The sequence below is a fragment of the Suricata suricatta genome, chromosome 9 (assembly GCF_006229205.1).
Source record: "Suricata suricatta isolate VVHF042 chromosome 9, meerkat_22Aug2017_6uvM2_HiC, whole genome shotgun sequence".
In the NCBI taxonomy this organism is placed as follows: domain Eukaryota; kingdom Metazoa; phylum Chordata; class Mammalia; order Carnivora; family Herpestidae; genus Suricata; species Suricata suricatta.
Genome location: NC_043708.1, coordinates 110711635 through 110724506, shown reverse-complemented (window position 1 = coordinate 110724506; position 12872 = coordinate 110711635). Strand labels below are relative to the sequence as shown.

At 43.8% G+C, this 12872-nt stretch overlaps 1 protein-coding gene across 2 annotated transcripts in view; it reads left to right on the top strand.

Moving 5' to 3' along the window:
- EDC3 (enhancer of mRNA decapping 3) overlaps positions 1–12872 on the top strand; it is a 66351-nt gene that overhangs the window by 40055 nt on the left and 13424 nt on the right. For both annotated transcript variants that reach the window (XM_029951908.1, XM_029951907.1), the window contains exon 4: positions 1333–1671. In XM_029951908.1, coding sequence (XP_029807768.1) covers positions 1333–1671 — 339 coding nt within the window. The remainder of the gene's footprint in view (positions 1–1332; positions 1672–12872) is intronic.

The window sequence follows — 12872 nt, the reverse complement described above, 5'->3', positions numbered from 1 at the left end:
TATATATATATATCACATCTTCTTTGTCCATTCATCTATTGATGGGCATTTGGATTCTGTCCATAATATGGCTATTGTCAATAGTGCTGCTGTAAACATTGGGGTTCATGTGCCACTTCAAAACAGCACACCAATATCCTTGGATAAACACCTAGTAATGCAATTGCTGGGTCATAAGGTACTTCTGATTTTTTGAGGTACTTCTTTTTCCCAGAGTGGCTGCACCAGTTTGCATTCCACCAGTGCAAAAGAGATCCTCTTTTTCCATATCCTTGCCAACATCTGTTGCCTGAGTTGTTAACGTTAGCCATTCTGACAGGTGTGAGTGGCATCTTATTGTGGTTTAAATTCGTATTTCCCTGATGATGAGTGATGTTGAGCATTTTTTCATGTGTCAATTGGCCATCTGGATGTCATCTTTGGAGAAGTGTCTATTCATATCTTTTGCCCATTTTTTTCACTGGATTATTTGTTTTTTTGGGTGTTGAGTTTAAGTCTTTTAGACTTTGGATACTAGCCCTTTATCTGATAATGTCATTTGCAAATATCTTCTCCCATTCTGTCGATTGCCTTTTAGTTTTGCCACTTGTGTCCTTCACTGTGCAGAAGCTTTTTATTTTGATGAGGTCCCAATAGTTCATTTGTGCGTGTGGTGTAAGAAAGTGGTCCAGGTTCATTTTTCTGCATGTGGCTGTCCAGTTTTCCCAGCACCATTGCTGAAGAGACTGTCTTTATTCCATTGGATATTCTTTCTTGCTTTGTCAGATGAGTTGGCCATATGTGTGTGGGTCCATTTCTGGGTTCTCTATTCTGTTCCATTAATCTGAGTGTGTTTTTGTGCCAGTACCATACTTTGTAATACAGCTTAAAGTCTGGGATTGTGATGCCTCCAGCTTTGCTTCTCTTTTTCGGGATTGCTTTGGCTATTTCAGGGTCTTTTCTGGTTCCATACAAGTTGTAGGATTGTTTGTTCTAGCTCTGTGAAGAATGCTGGTGTTATTTTGATAGAGATTGTGCCCTTCCACTGTTTTGACATTCAGTTGTCAAAAAGCCTCTGTCATTACCAATTTCCTTGTGAAGGATAGAACTGGTTAAGATTTCCAGAAGTTGTACTTATTTTATATTCATTATTACTTGGGTAACATGTGAAAGCTATTATTCCAGGAGATTTGTGGTAGTTTGTGCTACTTAATATGATCTAGGAATAGCTTATCCTTACCCTTTTACACTTTGATTCCTGTAACACTCTTCATAAAGGACTAATGTATTTTCTACATCCACTGAGCACTTCCTGTGGGCATACTGACCTTAGTCCCCATTTTTTTTCTCTAGGGTCATCTAGTAGCAGACACCCAAATCAGGCAACTCCAAAGAAAAGTGGCTTAAAGAATGGCCAAATGAAGAATAAAGATGATGAATGCTTCGGGGATGATATCGAGGAGATTCCAGACACAGATTTTGATTTTGAAGGGAACCTGGCCCTTTTTGACAAGGCAGCTGTGTTTGAGGAGATTGATACCTACGAGAGGAGAAGTGGTACCCGTTCCCGGGGCATCCCAAATGAAAGGCCTACTCGGTACCGCCATGATGAGAACATCCTGGAGTCAGAGCCCATTGTCTATCGGCGGATCACAGTGCCCCACAACTATGTGAGCAAGGAGTTCTACACTGGTGAGTTGTGCTAGGTCCACTTCCCACTGGCTACTCTTCTTCTCTTTCCATTATGCTTAAAAGAGAATGACCTAGATTCTGAATCAGAGGCCTCAGTAGGAATCAAATAAAGTGGCTTTGTGGTTGGCTTATTAGTATTGTCTCTTGGGAATTGTGGCTAATGTAGCATCCTGACTACCACGGGGTAGGGTAGAGAGCTGATTTCATGTCCATTTGTATCCTACATCGGACAGGATCTGGTCTGCTCTTTATTTAGTGCGTGATGATTAACAACTAAAGGCATAGAAGCCACCTAATCAGATCTTTGGCTTTTCACTTTGGCTTGCCTATTACTCCCTATACATTTTACCAGAAGATCAACTCTGTTTCACTGGCTGTTTGTTGGGGTAAAAAAAAAAAACAGTTGCAGATGGATGGTTGAAACCATTGGCTAAAATTAGGGTTTCAATAAATTATGTTTGTTTACTACACTGTCCTCATCTCCCACTCGCCCTGGCCATGGAAGTTTGGCTAATGCTCATGTAACCAAGTAGTGCCTAGGTCACTATATTGGATAGTCTAGTCTATTACCTTAGTGGTTTTTAAGAGAGAGAGATGTTTAATTTTTTTTTTAATGTTTATTTTTGAGAGAGAAAGCATGAGCAAGGGAGGGGCAGAGAAGGCACAGAATTCGAAGCAGGTCCAGGCTCTGACCTACCAGCACAGAGCCCATCGTGGGGCTCGAACTCATGAACTGTGAGACTCTAATCCAACTGAGCCACCCAGGCACCCTAAGTTTGTTTCTTTGTTTCTTTTTAACATTATAATCTTTTCTTCAAACGTGGCATTGGAAGCAGATAAATGCAGCTGTGGGAGAGGTGGTCTACTTCACCCCTCACTGTCCCTTCCCCCCCCAAACCACATTATTATCTGGGCTTCTTGGAATACAGTTTGAAAACCATTGTTATTGAAGGATCTCAGAGACAAAGAAGGAATCATAATCATTTTAATTAAATAGAGAAGGAACTAAATACAGTATTCATTTTGGTTTGAGGGTTTGAATATAGGGAACATAAATTTAGAATAGTAGCAACAGTTACAGGAAGTATTACAGAGATGGCTTAGTTAACATTTGAAGGGAAATCAGATACAGTGTGGCTTCTTTGTAAACAGGAGTAGGACTGTGTTGTATTTGGTTTGCTGAGTGTAGAAACTTGCATGTGCCCTCCATGCAAAAACAAAAAATAAGCAGACTGTCAGGCTAAGAGAGATTACCAAGTTATTTTTCCATTTTTCACTGGCAGATTCTGGTGGGCATGCCTCTTTACTAAGGTAGTTTCCCCAAGTGGCGCTGACAGTGTACCATGCTCAACTCCTTTGATTTTTACCACCTGTACATAGGCAAACAGCCTAGCTCGGAATCAGGCTTAATTTAAATTGCCAGATTTTAAGCTTTGCAAAGGTCTAACAGGTCTGATAGTACACTCAGATCCTGCTATTTATCCACCCTTATGGCTCCCCTTTTTACTGCCCTCATTTGCAAAATAAGCTGCCTCTGCTGATGGCTCTCTGAGCTGAGGTGGTTGGACCATGCAGTATGTCTGTCTTTCCCTGAAATCCCTGAGCTTGGGGAGATCTAGCCTGCCTTGGAATGCAGTGGCTAAAAGAGAGGGAATAATAGACTCAGGAAAGATACTCAGATACTCAAGGAACCTGAGAAAACATTGCTAGAGCAAACAAAGGAGAGGGTAGGTGTTTTTCCTTACTACACACTCCACCTCCCTACCTTGATTTTTGCACCTCGTTTAATTTAATGCCAGAAGTAAAAAGTTCCCTACTCTTACGTGAAACTATTTTTCCAAAACTGCCATTAACAAACATACTACAAACCCCATGAGCTGGTCCTCGGCCAAGAGCTCAGGGATGCGGCCTGTGGTGTGTAGTGACCAGTTGTACATCATTGAAGCAAGACAGTGAGAGGCTCTGTGGCTCATGCCAGCCGGGTTTCCTCTTTGTCATCGATAGTGCAAATGGAGCCCTTTGGTCAAGCAGGGGCTGTGCTGGAACTAGAGCAAGCAAGCTGCTGCCTTGCCTCCTGGCTTCCCTACAGGTGGTCGTCGTCTCTGCTCCAGGAGCAAGATGCAAGCCCCAAAGTAGGTTTTACTGCTTTCAGATAGTGCACAGCTGGGGACACTTCTCCGCTTGGGTTTTGTATGCAGATGTTACAGTTAAAATAAGGTAAACTTTCTGGAATAGGTGGGGGAACAACCTAAGACAATCAAATGTTAGTGTTAGGTTACTTTATCGCTTAGTATGATTTTCTTGTTTTATGCATGAGGACATTGAGGCCCAGAGAGATAAAGACTCTTAGGAATCTTATCTGTTGCATTTCATTTTATGTTTCAATGTGGATACATTAAAAAGGAAGAAGAATAAAGTATAAGAAGAGAAGGGCAGTGTAATGGCAAAATAGACTATAGTCGTTTTTCTTTAGTATTTCCTCAGGAATGGACCAGCTTAGATCAGCTTCTGTAGGGAGTGGCTTGGATAGCTCCCCAAATAGCCTTTTAGTGTTCATGTCCTAGAACCCCAAATACCTTATTTTCTGCTAATCCCCAGGGGAGCAAAAGAACAGCAACATGTTTACTGCCCATTTGGTGATGGCTTGGGTTTTAGGATTCTGACAGCTTGCTGCTGGTATCGAGCACATTGACTGTGTGCTAAGTGGTATCAACAGCTTCTAAGCCATTATGCAGTAATTGCTCATGTTCCTCTTGGCAATCCTCTGCCAAACACTGTGTGTGTGTGTCTGTGTGTCTGTGTGTCTGTGCGTGCGAGAGCAAGAGAGAGAGAGAGAGAGAGGAAGGAAGGAGAGAGGAGAGAGATGGGGGGCAGTGTTTAAAAGGTCTGTTGATTGGGAAAACACATTCAGGAAGCAACTAAATTTAGTTCTTTGTTTAACCCAAATCCTTTCTCTCTGGAAAGCCTTTGTGAGTCCTTCGATAGTGCTGTTTGCAGCAGTCACGGATTGTCAGACATTCCTCCAGCTTGGACTTGCTCTGCTAAATAAGGATATCCAGTGGTCATATACTTGTGTATTAAGTTTAGCTGTAAAATGGGAGACGCGTGCACACACTGTGTTCAGTGGTAAAGCGGTCCCCAGAGAACACTAGTTAGGAGAGAGGTAAGGCTTCAAAGAAGAATCTTTGCTCTACATTCATAATACTTTAAAAGAAATATTTAGGACTATTCGGTCAGAATACTATGCTTATTTTGTGTAAGTAACTCTAAGACAGACCTTGCATTCGTCATTAAAATATTAGAAAATGGAAAGATACCATATATGCCAGGTGTCCAGTGAGCATGGACATTAATTACACTGGATACTGAGAAGCAGGAAAAGTCCTGAACGCTGGGCTGATCAGAAGTGGCTTCACAAAGGGAGCAGGACAGAAGCCTTGAAGCATTGGGCAAGCTTCACCAGGCAGAGAGGAAGAGGAGATGTGTGGGTGGGCTGGTAGGTGCTAGTGAATAGTGTGAGTAAAGGGCCATGTAGGAGATTGGTCATAGGCTGGTTTGGCCAGGGCACACAGTTTGCATGGGGGACTAGCAGGAATTAAAAATACTTTGGACCGGAGCATGGAGTCCTGTGTGTATGTGCTGTCCTTGTCCTGTGCTATAGCCATGGAGCAGCTCAAGGGTTCTGAAAATGACATGATCCCAAATCTCTTTTAGGAAGACTTTTAGTCTTTACAAAGACTGGTCTCATGATAGAATTCAGGGTACCGTGGGAGGACAGAGGGACCAGATCAGGAAGACTGGTTGGGCTCTGGACTAACTCATGTACCAGACAGAGGTTTGGGCCTCTGAGTGGAAAGGAAGACAGTGCTGTGAGAGAAATGGTGCAGAGGAGTGTGATGGTTGGAAACAGGTAGAGAAGGGTTGAGTGGGCAGGAGTGTTGAAAGGCATCGGGCCCTTGGGGTACAAAGAATGGCAGTGAGTACCTAGCGGTAGTTAGACTGCGTAAGTCTGCAGTGGGCCGAGTCTGTGTGGTTTTGTAATTTCCTGCCTGCAGTGCTTTGTGGCTGAGCTCAGAGAAGACAAGCAGTAGAGTCACCACACTGAGAGAGAGGTCAAGGAGTTACCACAGGCTTCCGTGGGGAGGCGTCTGTAGAGTCAGTGGAGTTGCAGAGCCAGATGGGGCTACCGAGCCTGTTTGCTTATCTGTAAAGTGGGATAAAATTGTCAAATGAGACCATATGGAAAAGCAGCTAGTACAGTGCCCAGCGTATGATGGTTACTCAGTCAGTATTTGACTTCAAATAGAATTGCAAAGGCTGCTCCAGTAAGGTTATTTCAAAGCATCTGCATTTATAAAATTTCTACTACATGCCAAGTACCATTCCAGATCCTCGGGGTAAGTCACTGTCTGCTACCTCAGGGCCCTCAGGAGTAACCAAATGTGTAAACAAATAATAGAAGTGTGTACAAGATTTAGAGGCGGCAGAAAGGGGACAGTGGGAGCCTGTTTCAGGAGAGGCATCAGCATTATGATCAGCATCATGGTATTGAAGGTTCATTGGGTGTTTATGGTGACTGTGTCATGGCACCATTCTGAGTACTTTGCGTGCTTGTCCCAGTTCTCAGGGCACATCTGTGATATTGCCCTGTTCTCTTCCTCATTTTCTTATTATCCCCATTTTGTTGGCATTAAGTGATCCAGTAAACCCTTCTATCAGGAATGACTTTAAAGTGTCTTGAATTCTTCATTTTCTGAGTTCTAATAAATTCTTGTTGGGTATATTTAGTTAAGAACCCTTCCTATTGGGTAGAATTCTTCTTTAACTTCTGCCATTTGTTTTCCACTGTGTAGCCTCCTTCTGCCCTCCACTATTTGGAAGCCCAGATGGGAGGCAGTGGGGTGCTGTTGGTGCAGGCACTGAGACTCTGCAGTTGTCCTGCTTGCTTTACCTGAAGGATGTTGCTTTGCCTCTATACTATCTGTCCACTGAGGTTTGAGGAGCAACAAATGTATGAGAAGGATGACCTGAAGTAGACTTACAATTTACTGTCTTGCAAAAGGAGCACTCTGGTCTTAGCTCTCTTTGAGTCCATTACCGCTTACCCACATACCCATCTTGGTAAAAGCATTTCTGGTTCCTACTATGAAGGGGAGCTGCTGGAGAGGCCACAGTTGGTTTGTTCCTGCTGCTTTATGGCTTGCCTCTTTACTCTTCCCACCTTGGCTAACTAAGTCTTTGAGCTTCAGTGGAGATGTATCTTGTCAGGACAAGCTTGACCTTCAGCATTTCAGGCTTGCAGTTGTCTTCCACAGCTGGCATTCCATTTCTGCCTCTGAGCTCTGGCAGCCTGCTTCTGCCTCTTGTCACCAGGAATCCCTTTAAGAAGTGTTCTAATGCTTTCCAGACCAACAGTGTTCTCTTTTGAAGAACAGGTAATCAAAAAATCGGCTTTGGGTTTCTATGTATGTTCAGTAGAATTCAGGAAGAAATAAATCTTTGAGTTTAGAAGTGGCCATTGAAGAATTTTACCCTAAGGCAGTGAGGCTTCCCATCAGCAGTTGTGCTCCTGAGAGCCACAGGGACACATCAGGAAATTCTAGGAAACGTTTTGGATCAAAACACCTGTACTAATAACCTATACTGCACCAAGTGCCACCATAATTTTTCACTGAGCAGAGTTAATGAACCTAGTTTCTAAAATTGTGTCTCTGCTGGCAGACTTCCTTGACAGTGACTTGGTTGAATTTAGGAACCTCGGGTTCTAATAGATCATCCAGTGCTAGGAGTTGAGGGAGTAGTCCTTCATATGATGACCTTCAGAGCTTTGGGGCCTAGGTAATCAGGTGGATACTTTCCTAGGCCCGAAGGCCTTGGTAGTAGTCATTGGCAGTCTCATGAGGGTTTAAAGCAGTATTGTTAAGACAGGTGTCTTGGCTAGACCCTTCCCCCAGTAATGAACATTTGTGCTTCCTACAATCTTTGCATGGGAAAAGGTCTCATGACAACTTGTTATAGGAGTTTTAATTTAATAATTTATTTATTTTCAATTAAAATTTTTTTAATTTATTATTTTTTTATTTTAGAGAGAAAGTGCAAATGGTGGAGGGGAGAGACAGAGAGCAAGAGAGAGCAAGAACATGAATGAATCTTAAGCAGGATCCACGCTCAGTGCAGAGCCCAATGACAGGCTTGATGCCATGGCCCTGGGATTATGACCTGAGTTGAAATCAAGAGTCAGATGCTCAACCAACCAAGCCACTTAAAATTTGATTTAACCAGGTGCCCTGTAATTTAAAAATTTACATTTTAACTAAGGACTGGAGGGTCTGGAGCCTTGGCATATTATGGTCTGACAACTGAGTTTTTGATATATCAAAAGTTGCCAATTGGTCATTTTTTTATTTTATTTTTTTTTAGAAAATGATTTGGTCTTTGTGAATGTGACCACTTTGCCAGTATGTATCCTCTTGCCATTTCAGAGCCACAGGTGTGTAGCCAGAGTGAAGAAGGAGTTTGATCTCAACATGTGCAGCATCCACCATCCGCCTTAAATTCAGCATATCACAGCTAAGTCAGTCATCCCTTCCCGGCATCCCTCCCCATTCCCCACAGTGCAGTCGCCATTCTTTAGGTGTCTGGCAGAAAACTTTGCAGCCACTTTTGCCTCTTCCTTCTCATAAAAATTCATGATAAGAAAGGCTCCTAGGGGCCATTTTTTTTCTTTCTTCTTTTTCTTCTTCTTCTTCTTCTTCTTTCTTCTTTCTTCTTTCTTCTTTCTTCTTTCTTCTTTTTTTTTAAAGAAAGGCAGCCTGCCACTTGAAGCACCTCATTTTGGATGTGTTTGCAGCTTGACTCCCCTATGTTTTCGTACAAATGGACCTTGAGAGCTTGTTGGGAGGCTCTAGCAGGGGGGCTGCCTGCACATCCTTGACTGAAGAACAGCCCTCCTCTGTCGGAGAAGGTTGTCCTCTTCAACCAGCTTGCAGCTTCAGGAAGGATGCAATGGAGCCATCAGGAAGGAAGGGGACACCTGCCTAGCCAGCCAGACCAGCCAAATCGACCCTGGAGATCCGTGGGGTGACAAATGTCATAGCCCGATTGTCCTCACATCCTTCTTTTCTAATTTAATAGCAGACATAGTGATTCCTTCTGTGGCCACCCTGGCAGGGAATTTTCCTTGACCCTCAGTATTCATTCTGGCTTCAGGCTCTCTCATTCCTGCAGAATCACCATTGAAATGGTCATGGCTTTTTAGTTTCCTGTGTTAGCTACCCCACAGGTTCCCTCTGTCACCTGATACCAGTTCCACAGTGTCTTTCTGTCTTCGTTCCTAGCCCCATCAGCTTCTCCCTGCATGAAACAGCTTGGCCTTAAAAGCCTTCTGAAATCTGGGCCTGCCTGCTACTCTGATTCTAAGCTGGCTTTCACATCAGCCTCTGGGCTCCAGGCAGGGAAGTTTTCATCTGCACGTGTTGCACAGATTCCAGCCTCTGGACCTTTGTTCATGGTTCCTCCCCACCCCACCTGGAGTACTCTCTGTCTCCTGTCGTTCTGACTACAGTCCTGTCTGGCTTTCAAGGCATAGTTCAGATCGAGATTTGATACCTGGAGAATTGATAACCTGTAGCCTGCAGCTCCTGGTTTGAAATCGATACAGTATACTTGTGCTCAAGACAACAATTTAGTCTGTATATTCTCTGGTATTTGCACATATTTTTTGTTTTCAGCTAGATCATAAGACTGTGGGAACAGGGTCTTTTCTCATGTTCTTTTTATTTACTCTGTCTTCTGCCAATTCCCACCCTACCACTGGCTTGATGCCTCATTAAATACTCTGCACAAATTTGTTGGTCATGTTTGAAGGCACTTAACTCTTTCTCTTTTCTACCCCTCCCCCATCTTTTTTACACTGGAAACAATTTAAGACTTTAAGAAAAGGTGCTAGAATAGTATAATGAACACCATGCACCCTTCATTTAGGTTCACTTATTAACATTCTGCCACATTTACTTTGTATAAATGCATTATACTTTATATAAATGCACTTGTATATCTCAAAGGGTATAACACCTGATCCTTTAAGATACAGTTGGAGCATTCCTCCCACTTCATCACAGTGCCCCACCTACTTCCCCTGGTGCGCTCAGCGCGGTGCTGCTCTGTGCTGGCTCTCAGGAAACTTAAAGTGAACACAAATGTATTACCTAATGTAAACTCCACATCCACAACTTTCCAGTTGTCCCAGTAGTGTCCTTCATAGCTGTATTTATAATCAAGAGTGTGCGTTAAAATTAGTTTGTTTCCTTTTAACCAGGACAATTTCCACAGCTTTTGTTGTCTGGTGTGATATTGGCATTTGTGAAGGCCAGTTGATTTGCAGTATGCTCCTTAGTTGTTTTTTTTTTTAAGTTTTTTATTTATTTTTGACAGAGTGCAAGCGAGTGTGAACTGGGGAGAGAGAGGGAGACACAGAAACTGAAGCTAGGCTCCAGGCTTTGAGCTGTCAACACAGAGCCCGATGCAGGGCTCGAACTCACAAACTGTGAGATCATGACTTGGGCCAGAGTTGGACGCTTAACCTACTGAGCCTCCCAGATGCCCCTTCCTTAGGTTTTTTTTTTTTTTTTAATGTTTTATTTATTTTTGATACAGAGAGAGACAGAGCATGAGAGGGGGAGGGGCAGAGAGAGAAGGAGACACAGAACCAGGCTCCAGGCCTTGAGCTAGCCGTCAGCAGAGCCTGACGCGGGGCTTGAACCCACGAACGTGAGATCTGACCTGAGCCAAAGTCGGAGGCTTAACCAACTGAGCCACCCAGGCAACCCTCCCCTTCCTTAGTTTTATTTACTGATTGTTTCCTTTTGATGTGATTGATGTTACACATTTTTTCCCCAGGATTTTGGTGGGGCTCTGTCTCAGGGTATAACATCATAAGAATATACAGTGTCAGTGTGTCTCACCACTGGGGCTGACTTAGTCACTTGGTAAGGTATTGTCCACTGGATATTTCGTTGTAAAGCTCCTTCTCCCCTTAGTAATTAAGAATCTTGTCAAGGGGGCACCTGGGTGGCTAAGTTGATTGAGCGTCTGACTTCGGCTCAGGTCATGATCTCACATTTGTGGGTTTGAGCCCCGCGTCGGGTTATCTGCTGACAGCTCGGAGCCTGGAACCTACTTCAGATTCTGTGTCTCCCTCTCTCTCTCTGTCTATCCCCCACTCATGCTCTGTTTCTCTCTGTCTCAATAATAAATAAAAATTTAAAAAATTAAAAAAAAAATCTTGTCAGGAAGTTCTTTACACCCTGGAGTCCAAAGCTTGTTCCAGTGGAGCCTTAACCTGAAGGAATGAGGTCCAATGTGAATGGGGGTAGGTCTAGTTGTTGTAAATGGGGGGAGGAAGAGGTGAGGAGAGAATCTGAAACCTCTTACCTACACTTAACCTTTGGTCACAGTGGGCTCTTATCCAGCTGCAGAATAGAATGCACTGAGACTATTTTATAGGTTTCCTTTCCCATTCATTCATTCATTCAGCACCTACTGATACAGACCCTCCACCAGGCCCCCCGAGCTAACACTGAAGGTACAAAGAAGAACAGGATACAGCAACAAATGAGAAACACACGGTCCCTGCCTTCATGGAGTTTACAGTCTGGCAAAGTAGATAGTCTAAAAAGAAAAACGAAATAAAACCATTGTTTACAAGTTGTATTCAGCGCAGTGAAGGAAATAAGCAGCATGCTGAGACCTAAAGAATGAGGATGCAGCCTTAAGTGTGGGTAGAGCATTGGGAGAGAGTCCCCAGAGAGGGGACATGCTTCCTGAGGCCAGAAGGAGCTGGGGTATTTAGGAACCAAAAGGCAGCTAACGTGCTGTGGAGCGTGGTGGGAGTTGGGATTTAAGGTAAAGAGGGTAAAGTCAACTGGGGCCCTAATAAAGAGTATTTAAGCTTCTTGTAACACATTCTCCTTTCAGAGATACACTTGACACCAAATTTCATTTTGTGGTAGCTTTAATGTAAATCTGCAGGGGCTTTCTTGTACGCTCTGGGTCTGAGGGTATGAACTTGGCAGTGGTTTGTACTCCAAAAAAGAACCCATGTGTTTGATTATAGAGAACAAACTGATGGTTATTAGGAGGTGGGTGTGAGGATGGGGGAGGTAGATGATGGGATTAAGGAGTGCACTTGTTGTGAGGAGCACTGGGTGGTTAAAATAAAAGCTTCAAAACAAAACATAACAAGAATGGAATCAGAATTCATAGCCCTGGGGAAATCATGCGCCTTAATGAGCTGTGTGCTCTTCACTGATAAGACATGGGATGCACACAGCCTTTCTAACCAAAGGGCCATGTCAGCGTGGGGATCGAGTTTAGATCTGAGATGGCACTTAGTTGTGGGAGCCTTGTTACCTAACCGAAAAGCTGGGGTGTTTGAAGGACAGGGAGGGATGTACCTGCAGAGGCTGCTCAAGAAGGTTTGGACATGGTGTTTGAGGGTGTGAGAATGTGTATATATGTCCATAAGGGAGGCAGAGGCCCGAAATAGCATGTACTGGAAGGAGCTGTGTGGCAGTGACAAAGGTCTGAAGAAGGAGAGGCCACAGCAGGCACCAAGCTGGCTGGCTACGAGGCTGCATTGCGCTCACAGCCTTCCGCTGCGGAATGAGCTTCCAGCCTGTATGGGGTGTGCTTAAGTCGTTTTCCTTGATACCCTAAGGTTAATCAGATCCTAAGATGTGCTCTGGCTATAATCGCATCTCCCTTTCTGGTTTCACTGACAGCTATAAAATACATATTAAGAGAAACCCTACCAACTGATCTTACTGCTGTGGTTCCAGAACAATAAAGATCCATCTTCCAACCCAAACATAATTAGCTTGGCTTCATGTTCAGGCTTTGACAGCATTCTTGTTTGCAGTTTACACGCTATGTTCTTGGTTCCCTTCCTTTGGAGTTTATTTTATTCCCTCTGCCTGTTTCTGATAAGCCCGTCTGACTGGTTGGACTTTGTGTGTAAATGTTGAAAAGGAACATTTTGTGGTGCTTGCACATTCCTTTCAGAGAAACTGAGTAGGGTATGGTGGAGTCCTAGACTCTGTCTTTCCCTAGGCTAGAAAGTGTGCCAGTTCATCAACAGTGACCCCCACGCCCACCCCCTCCCCCAGTCCAGATCAGCGGGAGGCTGGGCATCGAGATGCAGC